This window comes from Mirounga leonina, unplaced genomic scaffold (assembly GCF_011800145.1).
Source record: "Mirounga leonina isolate KUSES-001 unplaced genomic scaffold, KU_Mleo_1.0 Mir_176, whole genome shotgun sequence".
Lineage (NCBI taxonomy): Eukaryota > Metazoa > Chordata > Mammalia > Carnivora > Phocidae > Mirounga > Mirounga leonina.
The window spans coordinates 35,935,135-35,958,499 of NW_023270454.1; the positions used below are offsets into that span (position 1 = coordinate 35,935,135).

At 36.1% G+C, this 23,365-nt stretch overlaps 1 protein-coding gene and 1 pseudogene across 1 annotated transcript in view; both read left to right on the forward strand.

Moving 5' to 3' along the window:
• Positions 1–975: 975 nt before the first annotated feature.
• The window catches only part of LOC118022253 (IQ domain-containing protein M-like), a 294,421-nt gene continuing 272,031 nt past the window's right edge, over positions 976–23,365 (forward strand). The window contains exons 1-3 of the mRNA XM_035022934.1: positions 976–1,199; positions 13,261–13,405; positions 21,885–22,019. Coding sequence (XP_034878825.1) covers positions 1,128–1,199; positions 13,261–13,405; positions 21,885–22,019 — 352 coding nt within the window. The 5' untranslated portion in view covers positions 976–1,127. The remainder of the gene's footprint in view (positions 1,200–13,260; positions 13,406–21,884; positions 22,020–23,365) is intronic.
• Positions 9,037–9,144, forward strand: LOC118022590 (annotated as a pseudogene).

Here is a 23,365-nt window from a genome sequence, read left to right on the forward strand (position 1 = left end):
CAAAGTAGAACAGGACTCCTCAAGAACCAGCCTACTGCAGACATCAAAATAAACTCAGAGGGAAAAAAAATGCAGAAACAGAGTCATGATACTCACTCTGAGAATCAAGAAAGTTGGGCCTAGGTTCCAGAGATCTATATACAGTCACTTTTTAGGGCAAGACTCAGTTCTGGTATGTGAATCGATCTGGGCATCTCCTTGGAATTTCAGCTGTGAAACCTGTAGAAACAAAAGAAATTACCAAGAAAAAAAGGATTTTTATATGCTAAAAGTTGCAAGGAAACTAGCCTTTGAACTTTAGATGACTTAGAAAAAACTGACTACCATATAAAAAATACAACATATATAAATGAAAAAAGTAGATACAAGATTACCAAGATTACAGTCTGTCTGTCTATAGTAGAAAGTCTGTAGTATTCTCACATATTTATCATCACTCCAAGGGCCATCCACATCAGTATGTCAGGACTTGTTATGGTTTCCATTATGGTCGCTTGCTCCTGTGATCCTATAGTCCATGACCTTAACAACACACTACCATGCCTTTCGATTGAAAGCCTTTGGAAAATAAAATCACTTTTCAGATGATTGGTAAGCAGAATACCAGTGCCAAATAATTTTGTAGTCTTTAGTTTAAAATAGCTTCTGGGATAAGAAAGTTATTTTGACTAACTTGCTCTGTCATATGAAAATATTTTGTTCCTTAAATATTATATATTGCTCTTTTGAATAGTTATGGATAAGCTTTGACAAATTTGCTTTCTTTTGGATTTCCTTTCTTCACAAGGTTCATTTTATATATGTTATATTGATTCTAGCATATTCAAACTTCTTTGGAGAATCCTATTGACATGTTCAGGTGATGTATATGAAATCTATGTACAAATTATAATACATTTCCTATTTTAACACATTTATGATTGAAATGAATTTGAGACTTTTCAGAAGTGATTATTTTTCTTATTAACTATAATAAGAAAGTTTTATATTTTATTTTTAGGCTAAAGTCTATTCTAAGTAAAAGTGGTAAACTTGACAATAAAGTTAAAAGAATTGGACCACACATAGAAATCTTCCAAGTGTTCCGGGAAAGGACCAAATTTGTAAATACCAAAAAAGTAGTTAGAATGATCATCATCATACAGGCCTATGTCAGAGGATGGCTTGAACGCAAAAGATTGCAGAGAATAATGATCAAGGTAAAGCATGTGTTAAATATAATGTGTATAAATTTTCCTATGTAGATTTTAAATTAATTGAGTTTTGAATAGTCACCTGGTCAATGTATCTATGATTTTTCTAAATAAAGTTCTGACTACATTCTTTTCATTGAGAAAATGTTATGAATTATCTACTCTGCTGACAGTTTCAGATTTGGTCAAACTGGAGAATCTGAACAAAAGGCCTAGTTTATCCTTATTAACCCAATAGTTCTGGGACCACTTTTATTCTAAGGCCAGGACCACCTGTCCTTGCACTAATTTTGTTCCACCTTTTTTGCTGCTTATTGTCCATATAAAGCAACTTTCTTCCACTTCCCACACTCCTGGATACTCTTGTACAGCATAAACATTCAACTCAAAAAGAACTGTAGACACACACACACACACACACACACACCTGAGCAACTTGCATAAGCAGCAATCTTGAGTTTCAAAATAAATATCTAGGATCTATTTTGTCTGGCAACCATTAATTTATTCTTTGTATCTCTGAGTATGTTTATGCTTTGTTTTGTTGGTTCATTTGTTTTGTTGTAGATTCCACATATAAGTGAAATCATACAATATTTGTCTTTCTCTGCCTGACTTATTTCACTTAGCACAATACCCTCTAGATCCATCCATGTTAAAAATGGCAAAATCTCATTTCTTTTTATGGCTGAATAATATTCCATTGTATGTATGTATGTATGTATGTATCTATCATCATCTATTATCTATCATCTATCTATCATCACCTATTTATCATCTATCATCTATCTATCATCTATCATCTATCTATCATCAATCATATATCTATCTATCTATCTATCTATCTATCTATCTATCTATCATCTATCTATCTATCTATCATCTATCTATCATCACATCTTTATCCCCTCATCTATTGATGGATATTTAGGCGGCTTCCATATCTTGGCTATTGTAAATAATGCTGCATTGAACATAAAGGTGCATATATCTTTTAAGAATTAGTGTTTTAATTTTCTTTGAAAAATACCAAGAGTGGAATTGCTGAATTGTATGGTAGTTCTGTTTTTAATTTTTTGAGGAACATCCACACTATTTTCCATAGCAGCTGTACCAATTTACATTCCTACCAATAATGCACAAGGGTTCCCCTTTCTCCACATCCTCACCAATACTTGTTATTCCTTATCTTTTTGATAGTAGCCATTCTGACAGGTGTGAGGTGATATCTTATTGTGGTTTTGATTTGCATTTCCCTGATGGTTAGTAATATTGAGCATCTTTTCATATGTCTGTTGGCCATCTGTATGTCTTCTTTGGAAAAACATCTATTCTGGTGTACTATGCCCATATTTTAATTGGATTTTTTTGATATTGAGTTGTATGAGTTCTTTATATATTTTGAATGTTAACTCCTTACCTGATATGTCATTTGCAAATAATTTCTGCCATTCATTAGGATTTTTTTCTTTCATTTTGTTGATGGTTTCCTTTTGCTGTGCAACAGCTTTTTAGTTGGAGGTAGTCCCATCTGTTTATTTTTGCTCTTGTTGGCCTTGCCTGAGGAGAAATATCTAAAAAAGTACTGCTAAGACCAATGTCCAAGAGCTTACTACATGAATTTTCTCCTAGAAGCTTTATATTTTCAGTTCTCATTTAAGCCATTAATACATTTTGAGTTTATTTTTGTTTTTGGTGTAAGAAAGTGAACCAGTTTTAACAACATCATTTATTGAAGAAACTGTCTTTTCATCATTGTATATTCTTACCTCTGTTATCACAGATTACTTGACTTTATAAGTGTGGGGTTTTTTCTGGGCTGTCTATTCTCTTCCATTGATTTATGTGTTTTCATCACTATAGCTTTGTAGCATAGTTTGAAATCCTGGAGCATGATACCTCCAGCTTTGTTCTTTTTCAAGATTGTTTTGGTTATTTGGAGTTGTTTTGGTTCCATACAAATTTTAGGATTATTCCAGTTCTGTGAAAAATGCTACTGGTATTTTGATAGGGATTGCAATGGATTGGTACATTACTATGGGTAGTATGGACATCTTAATAATATTAATTCTTCCAATCCATGAGCATAGTATGTTTTTACATTTATTCCTGTCATCTTCACTTTCTTTCATCAGTGTCTTATAGTTTTCAAAGTACAGTTCTTTCATCTCTTTGGTTAAATTTATTTCTAAGTATTTTATTCTTTTGAATGCACTAGTAAATAAGATTGTTTTCTTAATTTCTCTTTCTGATAGCTTGTTATTACCATTAAGAAACATAATATATTTCTATATGTTGATTTTGTAGCCTATAACTTTACTGAATTCATTCATTAAACTTAGTAGTATTTTGGTGGAGTCTATGTTTTTTTTTTTATGTACAGTATCATATCATCTGCAAATAGTGATGATTTTACTTCTTCTTTTCCAATATGGAAGCCTTTTATTTCCTTTTCTTTTTTTCCTAATTGCTGTGTCTAGGACTTCCCCTGTAATGTTGAATAAAAGTGGTGAGAGTGGGCATCTTTGTTTTGTTCCTGATCTTAGAGGAAAAGCTTCTAGCTTTTCATTATTGAGTATGATGTTAGCTCTAAGTTTGTTATATGTGACCTTTTTATTAGTTGAAGTGTGGTCCCTCTATACCCATTTTATTGAGAGTTTTTATCAAAAATGAATGTTGAATTCCATCAAATGCTTCTTCTACATCTACTGAAATGATCATATGATTTTATCCTTCATTTTGTTAATGTGGTGCATCATGTTGATTGATTTATGGGTGTCAAAACATTCTTGCATCCCCTGGAAAAAATTTCACTTGAGCATGGTATATGATCATCTTAATGTATTGTTGAATTCAGTTTGCTAATATTTAGTTGTGGATTTTGGTATCTATGTTCATCAGGGACACTGGCCTATGATTTTCTTTTCTTTCTTTCTTTTTTCTTTTTTAAATTTTATTTTATTATGTTATGTTAATCACCATACACTACATCATTAGTTTTTGATGTAGTGTTCCATGATTCATTGTTTGCATACAACACCCAGTGCTCCATTCAATACGTGCCCTCTTTAATACCTATCACCAGACTAACCTATCCCCCAACCCCCTCCCCTCTAGAACCCTGTTTGTTTTATTGATATTTATCATCTATTTTTCTACCAACTGGATTCTTTAATATCAGACAACTATATAACAAAACCAGTAAGTAAGTGGGCATATCATATAAATGGTTGATGGATATCTAAAAACTAATATAAAAAAACTATGTGAAAACAAGCATGAATTTAGAGTCAGAATTCTGAATCTTGGAAAATATTTGTTGAAAAGGTTAAAAATAACATATAAAGTTTCTGACATGGTGCTTAGCACAATGTGCACAAATAAATAATAAACATTTTAATATACTAATGATAATAAAAAAATGCCATATTTGATATCCTTTTCTTCCTTTTTTTTTGTGATGTTCTTCTCTGGCTTTGGTATCAGGGTAGTACTGGCCTCATAAAATGAGTTTGGAAGTGTTCATTCTGAAAATTTTTTGGAAGAGTTTGAGAAGTATAGGTATTAAATCTGCAATAATAGTAGGGGACTTTAACACCACACTTACGTTAATGGATAAATTATCCAGATGGAAATTAATAGTGAAACATCAGCCTTAAATGACATCTTAGATTAGATGGTTTGAATAGCTTTATGCAGAACATCCCATCCAAAAGCAGCAAAACATACATTTTTCTTAAGTGCACACACAACATTCTACAGGATAGAGCACATGTTAGGCCACAAAACAAGTCACATTAAATTTAAGAAGATTGAAATCATATCAAGCATGACCATTGAATGGTATGACACTAGAAATCAATTACAAGAAGAAAAGTAGAAAAATCACAAATACGTGGAGATTAAACAACAGGCTACTAAACAACCATTGGGTCAACAAAAGAATCAAAGGAGAAATTTTAAAAATACCAAGAGACTAATGGAAATGAAAATGTGATATATCAAAATCTATGGTATGCAGCAAAAGTAATTCTAAGGACTAATTCATAGTAGTACAGGCCTACCTCAAAAAAAAAAAAAAAAAAACCCCAAGAAAAATCTCAAACTATTTAATTTTGCACTTAAAGGAACTAAAAGAAGAAATGAAACCCAAAGTTAGAAGGAAGGAAATAATAAAGATCAGAGCAGAAATAAGTGAAATAGATACTAAAAAGATGGCTGAAACTCTAGGACAAGTAAGTGTACCTTTTTTACAGGAAGGCTGGGGGTGTGTTTCAGTCTCCTGATTGTGGTAGTCTGGGGATGCCAAGAGCTGTCTTTCTAATTACAGTACTGTGCAGCCCAGGAATGTGAACCCCCTTGGCCACTAGAGCCAGGCAACCAAGGGGCATCCCCTGCATGGACTGTGCACACCCTCTGACTTTGGTAAGGCAGGTGAAGAGTGTAGGGGGCAGGGCACACTCATTGGTTTCAGCAGAGCTGTGGGAAAACGCTTTGGTTGCATGTGCCTGTGGGCTTTAGAGGTGCAGTAGGAGAGTGCTTTGTTTGTGTGTGCCTGCTAGGTTTAGCAAGAGACTGAGAGAATGTCATGGTCACTGGCACTTGCTGGCCCCAGCCAGGGAGTGGAGCAGTACTGCCAACACCCATGCTCACAGGCTTTAGCAAGGGACTGGGAGAATGTTGTGACTGCTCACATTCATGGGCCCCAGCCAGTGCCACCACCGTCCACCCCCACCAGCCTTAGAAAGGCAGCAGGATGGCACTAAATCTGACATACCTGCCTGTGTTAGGTTGGGGGAGAGTGCAAAATGGCATCTGCCAGTGTGTCCTTCTCTGAAGAGAGTCCCAGCTGTCCCCTGCCCCTTGCCTTAAGATTAGCAAATGAATTCCCTTCACATATAGTCTAGGTGCTTTTCAAACTGTTACTTTTGTACTGGGTCCAGGAATAAGTGAGACTAGGTGAGCCTTTTAAAAGGACAATCTCAGTTCCCTACAACCCTTTGTGTCCCTTGATGGGTTGGTTTCCCTACCCATCTTGAGATAGTCCTTTTATCCTTTGTTGTAGAGGAACAGTTCTGCTAATTTTCTTTTTCAGAGGGAATTGTCCACATGTAGCTGTGGTTTGGTGTGTTTGTAGGATAGGTGAGATCAGGATCTTCCTATGCCATCATCTTGGGCCACCCCCTGTACTACCTATATTGATGAACTATTCCGTCACCCATAGTCCAAGCTATACCTGGAGTTTTCTTACACTCTTTCAACTTCCTCATTCAATATTCAATTGATTATCACCATAACGTTTCTTGTGTTGCTCTTCCTCTCTGTTTTTTGCCAGAGCTTCTATTTATCAACCCTCACATGGAGAACTACAGTTGTCTCCTAATTATTCTCTTTGCTACCTACCCTCTAATCTGTCATATGCAATTAAGGAAATTTTACTCTGATTGCCTTATTCCATTTCTTATAATATTTTAATGGCCCTATATTCTTGTAGGAGGAAGTGTAAATTCTCTAACATAGTACACATGACCTCCCTGGTCTGGCACTTGCCCACTGTCCATCTTCATCCCATGATACTTTCTCACTAATGCCCTGTGCTTTAGCAAAGCCCAAATTCTTTAATTCCCTGATTGTTTCCTATTATATCTTATGTTTTAATGCTGTTCTCTTAAGCTGGAATACTCTCCCTCGCTAATGTTTGGATAAACTCCAACTCATCTTTCAAGATCTTTCTTAAATATATGTGCTAAGACATTGTCCCTGGTCCATTAAGCAGAAATGATCTCTCTATTCTTTTGGTCATTATTGTGCTCAGGTTATCTATATTGTGACCTTTTATTTACATGTCTCTCATAAGCAACACAAATAAGTGACCTATTTGGGAGTATGTATCTTCAAATTTATAGCACCACATTGCTTCTTTATTTAAAAATTTTTTTATTATTTTATGTTAATCGCATACATTATATCATTAGTTTTTGGTGTAGTGTTCCATGATTCATTGTTTGTGTATAAGGCCCAGTGCTCCATGCAGTACGTGCCCTCTTTAATACCCATCACCAGGCTAACCCATCCCCCCACCCCCCTCCCCTCTAGAACCCTCAGTTTGTTTCTCAGAGTCCATAGTCTTTCATGGTTTGTCTCCCCCTCCGATTTCCCCCCCTTCATTTTTCCCTTCCTGATATCATCTTCTTCTTCTTCTTCTTTTTTTTTTAACATATAATGTATTATTTGTTTCAGAGATACAGGTCTGTGATTCAACAGTCTTACACAATTCACAGCGCTCACCATAGCACATACCCTCCCCAATGTCTATCACCCAGCCACCCCATCCCTCCCACCCCCCACCACTCCAGCAACCCTCAGTTTGTTTCCTGAGATTAAGAATTCCTCATATCAGTGAGGTCATATGATACATGTCTTTCTCTGATTGACTATTTCGCTCAGCATAATACCCTCCAGTTCCATGAACGTCATTGCAAATGGCAAGATTTCATTCCTTTTGATGGCTGCATAATATTCCATTGTATATATATGTATGTATGTATATATATATAACATCTTCTTTATCCATTCATCTGTCGATGGACATCTTAGCTCTTTCCATAGTTTGGCTATTGTGGACATTGCTGCTATAAACATCGGGTGCACGTACCCCTCTGGATCCCTACATTTGTATCTTTGGGGTAAATACCCAGTAGTGCAATTGCTTGATTGTATGGTAGCTCTATTTTCAACTTTTTGAGGAACCTCCATACTGTTTTCCAGAGTGGTTGCACAAGCTTGCATTCCCACCAACAGTGTAAGAGGGTTCCCCTTTCTCTGCATCCCTGCCAACATCTGTCATTTCCTGACTTGTTAATTTTAGCCATTCTGACTGGTGTGAGGTGGTATCTCATTCAGGTTTTGATTTGGATTTCCCTGATGCTGAGCGATGTTGAGGACTTTTTCGTGTGTCTGTTGGCCCTTTGGATGTCTTCTTTGGAAAAATGTCTGTTCATGTCTTCTGCCCATTTCTTCATTGGATCATTTGTTCTTTGGGTGTTGAGTTTGATAAATTCTTTATAGATTTTGGATACTAGCCCTTTATTTGATATGTCATTTGCAAAGATCTTCTCCCATTCTGTTGGTTGTCTTTTGGTTTTGTTGACTGTTTCCTTTGCTGTGCAAAAGCTTTTGTGTGTGTGTGTGTGTGTGTGTGTGTGTGTGTGTGTGTGTGTGTGGTGTAAGGAAATGGTCCAGTTTCATTCTTCTGCATGTGGCTATCCAATTTTCCCAACACCATTTGTTGAAGAGACTGTCTTTGTTCCATTGGACATTCTTTCCTGCTTTGTCAAAGATGAGTTGACCATAGAGTTGAGGGTCCATTTCTGGGCTCTCTGTTCTGTTCCATTGATCTATGTATCTATTTTTGTGCCAGTGTGTTGCCTTGATGATTACAGCTTTGGAATAGAGCTTGCAGTCTGGCATTGTGATGCTGCCACCTTTGCTTTTCTTTTTAAACATTCCTCTGGCTATTCGGGGTCTTTTCTAGTTCCATAAAAATTTTAGGATTATTTGTTCCATTTCTTTGAAAAAAGTGGATGGTATTTTGATAGGGATTGTTTTGAATGTGTAGATTGCTCTAGGTAGCATTGACATCTTCACAATATTTGTTCTTCCAATCCATGAGCATGGAACATTTTTCCATTTCTTTGTGTCTTCCTCAATTTCTTTCATGAGTATTTTATAGTTTTCTGAGTACAGATCCTTTGCCTCTTTGGTTAGATTTATTCCTTGGTATCTTACGGTTTTGGGTGCAGTTAATAAGTTAATAAGGTTTTTGTATAAAGACCCTTTTTGGATCCCTTCTCAGCCTTTTGGCTAAGATCAAATATAGTATCTGTTCTTATCAGTTTAAAGACCCTTTTGGATAATGTCATATGTAAGTGTTTAGACAAGGTTAGCCTTAGTTAATATATGTGGGCAAGTTATCTGCTTATATGTCTAAATATCATTTTTAAAAAGTTAAAAAGTCAAACTGTAGTAAAACATTTGATATTGCCCCGGTGTTAAAAAAAAAACTCAGCATGTAAAGATCTATCATAAATTGATAAGAAACACACTACAATAATAAGAGAAGAAATAGGTAGAAGACATGAACTAGTACTTTACTATAGGAGAAGGATAAATGGCAAATAAATAGGAAAAGAGAGCACTCCAGCTAGTAATTAAAGAAATTAAGCCCCACTAAGTGTCATAAGGTAGTGGAATTCTCCAAATAAGCAATCCATTCATTACTTTTTTGAAACAAGACATGACCATATCAAACAAAAGGCAGGCTGAAAATGCATACTAGAAAAATTTTTAAACATCTATGTGTACTAAGTATGATACATTTACCTTTTAAATCAACATGGGTTGGAAAATTATAATTACTAATTTGCAGTGAGTCTTTTATATTCCAAAATTGTTTTTGTAAACATCAATTTGTACATTTTTCTAATAAATTCTATCCTCAGAAATGTTTAGAAATATGATGAAAGATTTACATACGTAGATGTACATAGCACCATAGTGGAGGCATATTTCCATGAAGAAGACTAGCAGAGAGGCATGCTGTCGGAATAACCATGCAGATGGACCCTTATAGTTTTCTCCCGCTCAACTTCTTAAACATGAAAACGTAGATAACCTTCTGAAAGCCTCAGATCTGAGAAGGAGGCCCTCACAAGACAGGTTGTGTCCCCAAAAGAGGATTTATTAAATTTGGAGGGAAAGACACTCCAGCTGAGTTTGATAGCTGCCCAATGCCCTGTTCTCTTAGCAGATGTCATCATCCATCTAAGAAAGGCACTCCAACCAGGGCCCTTTTGGCTCTTGTTCTAAGGGCACAATGAGAACATTGCTTGATTCTTAATTATAAGTAAAAGAAACCTACTAACAGATTTAAGCAGAAAGATTTTGAGTAGAATATTGGGCAGAGGTCTGGAGAACTAAGTTCTGAAATGTGAAAGTATGATGAAGGCTAGATAGCTCTCAGGACTCCAACCACCTCCTGCATAGAAAGAGCCTAATGCAGATACTGAATCCTGGGTATTACTGCCTCAATGAGAGCTGCCCTTGAAAAATGGATATTGCTGCCACAGTTACTGTACCACACAAATAGATTTACCACTGTTTGTCTTCAAAGCATTACTAGTTTCAATGAAAAAATCTGGTGCTGATGTAGATAATGAACAGAGCTTCAACAGAGGAAACTTGGGTCATTAGTATCTGATGTGTGGCTTCAACTTGTGGGAGGTTTGTTCTGCCTCCCACAAAAATTCCTATGTTAGGGAATGCTCTACCCGTGTTCCCAGTGTGACCAATTCATTGTTTTTTCTAAAAGTGACGAGAGCCTATTGACTAGAAGGCAGATTAAAAACAAACATTGGGAAATGTTATTAAATGTTGAAGGAAATGTATTAGGAAAGAAATCAAAACAAACAAGTGGTGTTGGGAAAACTGGACAGCCACATGCAGAAGAATGAAACTGGGCCATTTCCTTACACCACACACAAAAACAGACTCCAAATGGTTGAAAGACCTAAATGTAAGACAGGAGTCCATCAAAATCCTAAAGGAGAGCACAGACACCTCTTCGACCTCAGCCACAGCAACTTCCTGGAAACATCGCCAAAGGCAAGGGAAGCAAGGGCAAAAATGAACTATTGGGACTTCATCAAGATAAAAAGCTTTTGCACAGCAAAAGAAACAGTCAACAAAACCAAAAGACAACTAACAGAATGGGAGAAGATATTTGCAAATGACATATCAGATAAAGGGCTAGTATCCAAAATCTATAAAGAACTTCTTAAACTCAACACCCAAAGAACAAATGATCCAATCAAGAAATGGGCAGAAGACGTGAACAGACATTTTTCCAAAGAAGACATCCAAAGGGCAAACAGACACATGAAAAAGTGCTCAACATAGCTCGGCATCAGGGAAATCCAAATCAAAACCTCAATGAGATACCACCTCACACCAGTCAGAATGGCTAAAATTAACAAGTCAGGAAATAACAGATGTTGGCAGGGATGCAGAGAAAGGGGAACCCTCTTACACTGTTGGTGGTAGTGCAAGCTTGTGCAGCCACTCTGGAAAACAGTATGGAGGTTCCTCCAAAAGTTGAAAATAGAGCTACCATATGACCCAGCAATTGCACTACTGGGTATTACCCCAAAGATACAAATGTAGGGATCCAGAAGGGTACGTGCACCCCGATGTTTATAGCAGCAATGTCCACAATAGCCAAACTATGGAAAGAGCTAAGATGTCCATCGACAGATGAATGGATAAAGAAGAGGTGGTATATATATACAATGGAATATTATGCAGCCATCAAAAGGAATGAAATCTTGCCATTTGCAATGACGTTCATGGAACTGGAGGGTATTATGCTGAGCGAAATAAGTCAATCAGAGAAAGACATGTATCATATGACCTCACTGATATGAGGAATTCTTAATCTCAGGAAACAAACTGAGGGTTGCTGGAGTGGTGGGGGGTGGGAGGGATGGGGTGGCTGGGTGATAGACATTGGGGAGGGTATGTGCTATGGTGAGCGCTGTGAATTGTATAAGACTGTTGAATCACAGACCTGTACCTCTGGAACAAATAATACATTATATGTTAAAAAAAAAAAAAAAAGATAGCAGGAAGGGAAGAATGAAGGGAGGGAAATCTGAGGGGGAGATGAACCATGAGAGACTATGGACTCTGAAAAACAAACTGAGGGTTCTAGAGGGGAGGGGGTTGGGGGGATGGGTTAGCCTGGTGATGGGTATTAAAGAGGGCACGTACTGCATGGAGCACTGGGTGTTATATGCAAATAATGAATCATGGAACACTACATGAAAAACTAATGATGTAATGTATGGTGATTATTATAGCATAATAATAAAAAAAATTCATAGAATGCATGAAAAACACTAAATTCAAATAAATTAAGAGGAATATAATGTATAATTAAAAGTGTGGACCCTGGAGTGTCCCTGTTTTGGTTTCAAAACCAATTCTGCAACTTGCTAACTTACTAGCTATTGCAACTAACCACCCAATAACTGGGAAAGTTATTTAAAGATTTTTTGCCTCAGTTTTTTCACTTGTGAAATGGTACACAAAGCACGTCAAAAGAAAGATGACACAGAGAAAAATTCATGGACTTAAATACATTCTTAAAAAAAATAATGAAAATAGATGAATTAAGTCTTTAATTCAAAAAGTCAAGAACAGGAACATAATCCTTTAAAAAGCAATTAATAAAGATAAGTAGAGAAATTAATGAGCTAATAAATGTAAAATGTAAAAATAATTGAATTGATAAATAAAATGGAACTGTTTATTTAGAAAAGAAAAAACACCTGAAATAGATTAATTTTTACACTTTAATTTTTAAAGCCTATTGTAATAGAACGTAGAAAATGTATATATATATACACACATATCTATACACACACACACACACACATATATATATAAATATAGTCAGTTAAAAGGCAAACTGATAAAACAAAGTTTGTACATATGCTGAAAAGGATTAATTTAACAGTTTTAGAAATCAGCTTGAAAAACCTATAAAGTCCAGTAAAAAATAAGTAAAAGACAATTTTCAAAAGAAAGAAAATAAATAAGGATTTGAGCACCCCTAGTGAATAGTTTAGGCAAGAATCACCATTCCAGAATAATGCCTCAATAAAACTTTTTTTTTTCTGACCAAGTGGGTTGCATACCTATTGTAGAAATCTGGATGCCAACCTAGGAAGCTTCCATGAAAATATCCATCATTGAAAGCTCTATGCTATGGAAATTATGGGTATCTGATGACAAAGCTTCTCATATTGAGGCTCTCTGAACTTCAAGGAGATTATCTTATTCTACAGTACATGTGTTTAGCCAACCTATGCAATAAACATTAATAAATACATTCATAATTTAAGAAACTGAGTGAAATAGATGGAATGAAAAGGGCAAAATCAGATTAAATATATATAGAAGAAATATGTAAATATGGGGCTTTACTGTCTATATTTCTGTTTTATAGGCTTTGTCTCATGGACCAAATTTGAGAGCAGTTATAAACATGTATCGTAGACAGATCTATCGTGTTAAATATCGACTTGGTCTTTGGAGGACAAGACAAATTATAAACTTTGTAGAACTAGAGGAATGGATGGACAGAAAAAAGTGTAAGTGATACCGTCATTTCTGGTTTGATTTTAAACTTGGAATTGATTTAACCATTGGAATTTTATATATAATTTACATGCAATTACCCCTAGACACCATAGGTAGATCTATTTTATATTGCTGAAACCTATTTGCATTTTACTTATTTTTTAAAAGTTTTAAAAAAAGTTTTATTTAAATTCCAGTTAGTTAACATGCAGTGTAATGTTAGTTTCAGGTGTACAATATGATGATTCAATACTTCCATACAATATCGGTGGCTATTTGCATTTTAAAGTGATGTATATTTGATTTAATTTATTAGGATCCTGTGTTTATAAGCAAGAGATAACCCATTCTAGTTAACCAAAGCAAAAAGGAAATTTAAAAGAAAAATATAGGGAAGGTAGCTAAAGAATCAGCTTTCACACAGAACTCAAAACAGAACTACTTCAGGGCACCTGGGTGGCTCAGTTGGTTAAACATCTGCCTTCTGCCCAGGTCATGATCCTAGGGTCCTGGGATCAAGCCCCACATCCAGCTCTCTGCTCAGTGGGGAGTCTGCTTCTCCCTCCTTCTGCCCTTCCCCCCTGCTCATGCTCTCTCTCTCTCTCTCTCATGCTCTCTCTCTCTCAAATAAATAAATAAAATCTTAAAACAAAACCCAAAACAAAAAACAAAAAACAGTGCTACTTCAGAGATTAGAGATCAAAAAAGAAAAATCTCTTTTTGCCTTTGGGAGATAGATAAGCTATTATCATTTTAAGACTTTTTTGTTTCTATGCTTTAAATTCAAATTCCAAGGAGAGAGCACCTGATTGGTTTAATTTGAATCATGAGTCCAACACTCTGCCATGGGAAGACAGAGAACTTTTCTTGAGAGTTGAACAGAAGCTCTATCCATTGGGGAAGGAGTAGCTCCCCAAAGGAAAACTGCATATTGCTAACATAAGAATAGCTAATGGACACCTAGCAGACTAGATAGAAATCTATTATGTATGTGTTGCTTGTTAGTGCTGAAATTCTGTCCACAGAACAATTTCCCTAATATATATCTTAGCTTTCAGAGAGCCTGATTCCTATTATATTTAATGAATTTACATTGCTTAGGATTAGGATGGAGATTATAGCCAGTGTCTTGATTAAAAAAATAATAAATGAGGACTTCTTGTTTCTGGTTCCACATATAAGGAGCTTGGAAATCCCCACTCCATCTTAACAATAAGTAAAAAAGCTGAACAGACTAAAAATTTTACTTTTTTTCATGGGTCTATAAGAGAAGAGAAGCCACAGGGCAAAAAACTGCCCCAAGATTAAAGAGACAGACACACAAATACAGGGAGTTGCAGCTTCCCAGAGCAGAGACTCATGAGTAGAAATGGATGTGGGAGGGAACAAGTGTTGGCAAAGATGTGGAAAAAAAGGAACTCTCATACACTATTGTTGGGAATGCAAACTGGTGCAGCCACTGTGGAAAACAACATGGAGGTGCCTCAGAAAATTAAAAATAGAACTATCCTATAATCCAGAACTAAAACACTACTGGGTATTTACCCAAAGAATATGAAAACACTAATTCAAAAATATATATGCATCCATATATTTATTGTAGCATTATTTACAATAGCCAAATTATGGAAGCAATGCAAGTGACCATTGATAAATGAATGGGTAAAGAAGAAGTGGTATATATACACTATGGAATATTACTCCACCATAAAAAAGGAATGAAATCATGCCATTTGCAACAACATGGTTGGATCTAGAATAAATGCCAAGTAAAATAAGTCAGTCAGAGAAAGACAAATACCATATGATTTTACTCATATGTGGAATTTAATAAAGCAAATAAATAAAGAAAAAAAGAGAAAAACCAAAACCAGACTATTTAGAGAACAAACTGGTGGTTACCAGAGGGGAAGTGGGTGGGGGGATGGGTGAAATAGGTGAAAAGGGGACACCTGGGTGGCTCAGTCCGTTAAGCGGCTGCCTTCGGCCCGGGTCATGATCCCAGAGTCCTGGGATCGAGTCCCACATTGGGCTCCTTGCTCAGCAGGGAGCCTGCTTTTCCCTCTGTCTCCCTCTGCTTGTGCTCTCTCTGTCAACTAAATAAAATCTTTAAAAAAAAAAAAAAGAAATAGGTGAAAAGGATCAAGAGTATACTTATCACGATGAGCACTGAGTCATGTAGAGAATTGTTGAATCACTATATTGTACATCTGAAACAAATGTAACACTGTATGTTAATTATACTGGAATTAAAATTAAAAAAAAAGAAATTGATGTGAGAACCAGTGCCAGGCAGGAAAATTGAACTGTCATTGACAATAGTTGGAAGCTCAGTGTGAACAATTCAGAGAGTTAAAAACTCCAGGAGGACTCAGTCATAAGACTACCACAGTACGGTGATATTTACTTCCAGGAGCTTGACCAGATTCCCACAGTAATTGTCAGAGAAAGGGAACCATTTTGAAATTTGCCAGAGCACACTCTTCTTAAGAAGGCCTACCTTAAGGGGAAACTAGTTAACCAGAGTCTAGCCTACTGGGTTTTTTTCAGAACTTAACTGACCTGGTGAAGAGAAATACCCAATTTCAGTCCACTTTGGCCATCCTGTCCCACCTATAGGGGGAAAGAAAAAAACCGAGAAACACTTGTATAGTTCACAGTTCAGAGACACAGGGTCACTAAGAGACTACATCCTAATCATAGGTCTATGGAACAGTTCCTCCCATACCTTACTACCACATTACTAAAGGTCCATTTACAATAGTCCCTTTTGCCTGTTATAATGTCTGGCTATCAAGAAAAAATTGTAAGGTGTACAAAAAGGCAGAAAACACAGTTTGAATAGACAAAGCAAACATCAGAACTGGACATGGTGGGGATGTTGGAATTATCAGACCAGAGATTTAAAACCACTATGATTAATAAACTACAGGCTCTAAAGGATAAAGTAGACAGCATGCAAAAGCAAGTGGGTGATGTAAGCAGAGAGATGGAAATCCTAAAAAAGAACCAAAAAGAATGTTACACTGTAATAGAAATGAGGAATGCCTTTGATGTGCTTATTAGTAAATTGGACATGGCTGAGGAAAGACTGTCTGAGCTAGAGGATAAATCAGTAGAATCCTTGAAAACCAAAAAACAAAGAGAACAAACACTGAAAAAAAAAAAAAACCACCTGAACAAAATATCCAGGGGCTATAATATAAGGATAATGGGAATACCAGAAGGAGAAGAAAGAGAGAAAATAACAGAAAATAATGACTGAGAATTTCCCCAAATTACTCTTGGACACTGAACCACAGATTCAAGAATCTCAGAGAACACCAAGCAGAATAAATTCCGAAAACTACACTTATTTTGGTGTAGGCATTATCATCTTCAAACTACAGAAAATCAAAGATAAAAAAAAAATCCTGAAGGAAACCAGATGGAAAAACACCTTGCCTATAGAGGAAGAAAGATAAGAATTACATGCAATCTATTAGTAACCATACAAGCAAGAAGAAGGGAGTGAAATATTTAAAGTGGTGGGAGAAAAAAAAAAAACACACACCTAAACCTAAAATGGTGGGAGAAAAAAAAAACCTGCCTAAGAAGAAAAGAACAAGGACACACATTACTAATATCAGAAAAAGGGGATATTTCTATAGATACTTTGGACATTAAAAGGAAAATAAAGGAATACTATGAACAACTCTACGCTCACAAATTTAATATACTAGATGAAATGGACCAGTTCCTTGAAAGACACAATCTGCTAAAACTCAAACAAGAAGAAAGAGATAGTCTGAATAGGCCTATGTCTATTAAAGAAATGAGTTGATAATTGATAACCTTCCAAAACAGAAAGCACCAGGCCCAGATGGCTTCACTGGTGAATTCTACCGAACATTTAAGGAAGAAATTATACCAATTCTCTATAATCTTTTAAAAAATTATTTATTTAATTATTTAATTATTTAATTACTTGAGAGAGAGAGAAAACATGTGAGCAGGAGGGGAGGGGCAGAGAGAGAATCTTAGCAGGCTCCATGCCCAATGTGGAGCCTGACATAGGGCTCTATCTCATGACCCTGAGATCATGACCTCAGCCAAATTTAAGAGTTGGACACTTAACTGACTGAGCCAACCAGGTGCTCCAATTCCTTATAATCTTTTTCAGTGGTTAGAAGCAGAGGGAATACTTCCTAACTCATCCTATGGGGCTAGCATAAACCTAACACCAAAAATAGGCAAAGATAAGAAAACTACAGACCAAAATCTCTCTAAATATAGATGCAAAATCCTCAATAGAATAGAGCAAATAGTAGCTATCCACATGCAAAAAAAAAAAAAAAATCTAAACACAGACCTTCATCCTTTACAAAAATTAACTCAAAATGGATGATAGGCCTAAGTGCAGAAAAATGAAACTTCTGGAATGTAACATAGGAGAAAACATAGATGATCTTGGATATGGTGCCTTTTTAGATACAACACTAAAGACATGGTCCATTAAATAAATAATTGAAGATCTGGATTACATTAAAATTAAAAACTTCTACTTTGCAAAAGATAATGTTAAGAGAATGAGAATACAAGCCACATGCTGGGAAAGATATTTGCAAAAGACGCATCTGATAAGGACCGCTATTGAACATATACAAAGAACAACTCAGGAATAATAAAACAAACAACTTGAATAAAATTGAACCAAAGACCTCACCAAAGAAGATATACAGATGATAAGCATTTGGAATGTTCAATATCATTGTTATTAGGGAAATGCAAATTAAAACAGCAAGATACACTACACACCTATTAGAATGGCTAAACTCCAGGACACTGTCAGTATCATATACTGGGATGTGGGGCAACAGGAACTATTATTCATTATTAATGAGAATGACAATGATACAGCCATTTTGGAAAACACTGTGGTGGTTTCTTATAAAACTAAACATACTGTTACCATATGATCCAGCAATCATGCTCCTTGGTATTTATGCACAGGCATCGAAAACTTATAGGCACACACAACCTACACATGGATGTCTATATCTGTTTTTCATAATTGCCCAAGCTTAATAGCAACCCAGATGTCCTTCAGTAGATGAATAGATCAATAAACTGTGGTACATCTGGACAAGGGAGTGTATTTAGAGCTAAGAAGAAATGAGCTATCAAGCTATGAAAAGACATAGAGGAATCTTAAATGCATATTACTGGGGCACCTGGGTGGCTCAGTCGTTAAGCGTCTGCCTTCAGCTCAGGTCATGATCTCAGTGTTCTGGGATCGAGCCCCACATCGGGGTCCCTGCTCCGCAGGAAGCCTGCTTCTCCCTCTCTCACTCCCCCTGCTTGTATTCCTTCTCTCGCTGTCTCTCTCTCTCTGTCAAATAAATAAATAAGAATCTTTAAATGCATATTACTAAGTAAAAGAAGCCAATTTGAAAAGTCTATATACACTGTATACTTCCCAACCATATGACATTCTAGAAAAGGCAAAACTATGGAGAAAATTAAAAAACTTGTATTTACCAGGAGTGGATGGGGTGGGGGGGGGAGGGATGGATTGGCAGAATATAGAGGATTTTTAAGGCAGTGAAACTATTCTGTACAATACTGCAATGATGGATACATGTCATTATGTATTTGTCTAAATCCATAGAATGTGCAACATCAACAGTGAACTCTGAGGTGAACTGTGGACCTTAGTGATTTTGATGTGTCATCCTTAGTAACAAATGTATAACTCTGTGAGTGATGTTGATAATGAAAGAAGGCTATGCTTATGTGGATGTAGTGGGTATGTGAGAAATCTCTGTACCTTCTTAAAACTACTCTTAAAAAATTGTCTTTAAAAATAATAAACAAAAACCAACAAAATGATGCAAGTAAATTATATTTAATTGAAATAAGCATCTTTCCACTTTATAATGTAAAAGTGCTACATTTTTGGTATAGTTTCATCTAATCATAAAATATGCATTTCACAATGGACTGTACATTCCATGAAGACAGGGGCTGTATCTATTAACATTCTTTAATGAATAGCCACTATTAACAAATGCCTGGCTTATCAAAGGGCTCAGAAATATTTGTTGACAGTTTTCATTAACTTTATTACTTACGCTAAAATTATATGCCAACAAATATTTACAGATAACCAGAATTCTTTGAGTTAGAAGGACTCCTTTTCTGTGGCTAGAGGTTAGGGAAAGAAGTCAAAGAGATTCTATGCATGTCACGGAATTAAGCTAGATCAAGTAACCCAGTCCCAACAACTTGGTTTCCAGAGAAAAGGGAAGAAAGGAGCAAAATGTTGGAGATGAAAAGATGGGAAGACGGGAGAAAAAGAAAGCAAGTGAGAGACAGAGGCAAAGAAAGAGAAAAACTTTCTCTCATTGGGAAGCTGCTAGGACTCCTTTACTTAAAAATCTTTTAAAAAAAGTGATTTAAAGAATTACCAACTAAGGCATCCATTTGCACTAAGGGTTAAAATAACTCTAGAGTCCACAGAATTTGCAAGTTATTTTTTTGCCTTTATGTTCCTCAGAAAATTCTCCATCCCTTCCATATGTGGATTGCTAATTGGGTGATATTTGGCAGGTATCTATCTTTACACATTTTTAAGAATCTTTCAATGACCAGAAAATTTCATTTAATTTTCATGATTTAAGTTTTATATTGACCCTGATTAAACCTGCCTAGAATATTAATTCTGCTAGTGTGTGGCTGAACATTTGCTTTTCAAGCATAATATAAAGGTTAAGCACATTATTGTCTATTAATATAGTTACATGGCCATAATGTTAATATGTCTTAGTTTGATCTAGTGAGAAACATCTAAAACTGATTGAATGAAAAACTAATAAAGGTAAATATACTTTTCAAGGACAAATATATTTCCTTAACCAGAAAATTAAAAGTGACATTCTTTGTGTGCTAGTTTGGATTTCTCCAGAATCAGACCCTGAGACAAGAATTCAAGTACAACTAACTTATTTGCAAGCAGATCCCAGTAAATACTGTTAGTGGAATGAATTAAGACAGGGAAGGGATAGAAGTCAAAAAAGAATGCCTTATCAGACCGATTACCATCAACTGGAGCTTGATCCCTCTAGGGAACATTGTAGACAACTTTCCTTAAGTGCTGGGCCTTTATCCACCAACTCCCAGTTGAGGGAGGACCAGTGGCTAAGGGCCAGTGCATTGGGGGTCTTAAGTCCCTGGCACTTCTGCTCAACATTTGCTGCACAGGTGGGCAGAGTGGAGTCCTGCAACCAGAGGGAGCCCTGAGGCAATAAAATGAGATGCTGGCGAGTGAAAGTAAGGGCAGCAAGCACAGAAATGTAAGGGACAAGGCAATATGGATGGGGCATCAACAGCAACTGCTCTAGTTTGCTTATTAGAAAAGAGAGAAAAAGCCATAGATATTCTAAATATAAATTTATTTTGCTGCTTTGCTTCAGGATCTGTAATAGTGGCTTATATTTAGGCAATCACTCAATATTTCTTGAATTTGTTGATGTCTCATGACTGCCACCTCCACTGAACAAACAAATGAATAAACGGAAAGTCGAAAGTCCATGTGGTTGAGCGTCAGGATCATACACTGACTCCTGTTAGAAACCACTCTAGTGCCCTTTGTCATTTGGAGCCCATACTTCAGAGCTAAGCCTGTACTGAGGCAGACTTTGTCATCCTGTAAATGCTGGCCCCACCTTCATGGGGCCAATCCATCATACCTGAGAGTGGAGACTCAGTATTACCTTTTTGAAAAGAAAAAATAAAAGGTTTATGGAGAACTACACTTACAAAATGTATGCATCCATTTTCTTGCTTATTATGTAACCCCCGTTACTGCCAAGTATGAGAGATAGGTAAAGGATGGCCCTACTGAGTGGTTTTCTGTGGAAACCTTGAGCCAGGAGTGGCAAGATCACTCAAATCCAGTGACCTTAAACCAGGAAGGAGGAATACATGAAGTTAGGGGGCAAAAGTAGACATCATTCCATTTAGGGGCAAAATCAGAAGTAGAATAAGCAGTCCAAAGGACAATCACCAATACAAGTAGCTAGAATGTAGACAGAAGCCAAAAAGAGATGAAAAAATTAGGGGAACTAAATAAAAATGATTACTTAGATGGGTCAGTAGAAGTCAAGCCCCCAGAAACCCTGACATCAAAGCTATGTCTTATGCTTTAGTTTGAGCCTTGATGTATGCACTGTCCATGGGCAGTTGTCATATAAACCAGACCAGAGGATGCCAGTCTTCTCTTTGGGGAAACATGTCTAAATCTTGACTACTAGGGAATGTGGGAGGGAGAAGCATGCCCCATTTCCTTCTAACCTTCCCCAGGAGGCTGACATAGTGCTACTCTAATCACTAGACATACAAATAAAACTGGAGGGAAACCTTCTTTGAATTTAGATGAAACTTTCTGGTAGTTTGTTCTTGACATTTTATTTATAACAAAAAATATTTCATTTTGTCTCTTTCTTTTAGTCTATGAAACAATGTTTGCTAAGAGAGAAGATTGGCAAGGATTAGAAAGAAGTGAGCTCCTCAAGTTCTTCAATGACTGTGGTCATTTCCCAACCCAGCAGCAAATTGACGAGGTTTGGGACCTGGTCCATAGAGGCGAGTGGTTTCCCATTTCTTATCTTCTTTTCCCTTTCTTTGCCGTTCCCTTTCCTTCTCTTATTTAATTTAAATATAATTTAAATTTAAAATAGTCCCATTTTTCTTTTTCCATTGAACTTGTCCTATAAATCCGTTTCCTAAAATTTTTAAAATCTTATTTTAATGTATATGAAAGGAGAGATTTAAAGACAGGTAAAAATAAGTTAGTACAATACAGTTTTTTTTTTTTTTTTAGAGGGGTGGAGGAGATGATTTTAAGCTTTTAAGATATTAATACATTTTTTGATACAACATAAGTTATACCTAACTCAGTATATTTTAAGCCACTATATTTTAAATACTGATGCTAAAAAGCTTTCTCCTGGATAGTTAGATTGGGTACTGAAGAACATAGCCAAGTTTAAATGTTTAAACATTGTAAACTATTTCAATAAAATAGAATTTTACAGTTAAAAATAATTTCTTTTCTGAACAGTAAATAGGTGAAAGGATAGTGTTGTTTGAGAATATTTAATAATTTAAATGGAACAACATCCCTCCCTTCTCTAAAGACTGGTAAGGGGGTGGAAATTGTCACCAAGATGTGGGAAGTCTCAACAAATTTTCCTTAATTCCTTAAGGTTCTTCTCAGTGTCTGTGACCATACTAATGCTATGGCTTGCTGTTAGTTCTAAAGATGATGGATGATGTATCTACAATTTAATTGAGAGAAAAAGATAAAACATTTCAGGACCCTTTTAAAATACAACAAAAGAGGGGGCGCCTGGGTAGCTCAGTTGGTTAAGCATCTGCCTTTGGCTCAGGTCATAATCCCAGGGTCCTGGGATCCAGATCGAGCGAGCCCTGTATGGGGATCCCTGCTCAACAAGGAGCCTGCTTCTCCCTCTCCCTCTGCCCCTGCCCACCCCCCCCCCGGCTTGTTCTCCCTCTTAAATAAATAAATAAATAAATACAAGAAAAGGGCTCACATGCCAATAGAAAGATGATTAAGGTCAGAGTGACAAGGTTGAAGTTTCCTTGTAGGTTTGAAGTTCTCTTTCTTAGTTAGTTCTTAGTTTAAATTTACCTAATTTATTACCTATGGACTTTGCTTTGCCACTGCTGTATCCTTAGTACCTAGAAGAGTTTTCTAGACTCTCAATAACTATTTTTTCATAGACTGAAAGAGGCATTGAAATTGCTTTAGGCTTTACTAGTCATGACTAGACTGTTTAAGTCATTTTTTTCCTGATGACAAAAACCTTGAATGTTTATTATAGAAAATTTGGGAATCTAGAAATATACAAAACAGCTAAGAAGTAGCAATTATAAACATTTGATGTCTATCTTTCTAGGTTTTTTCT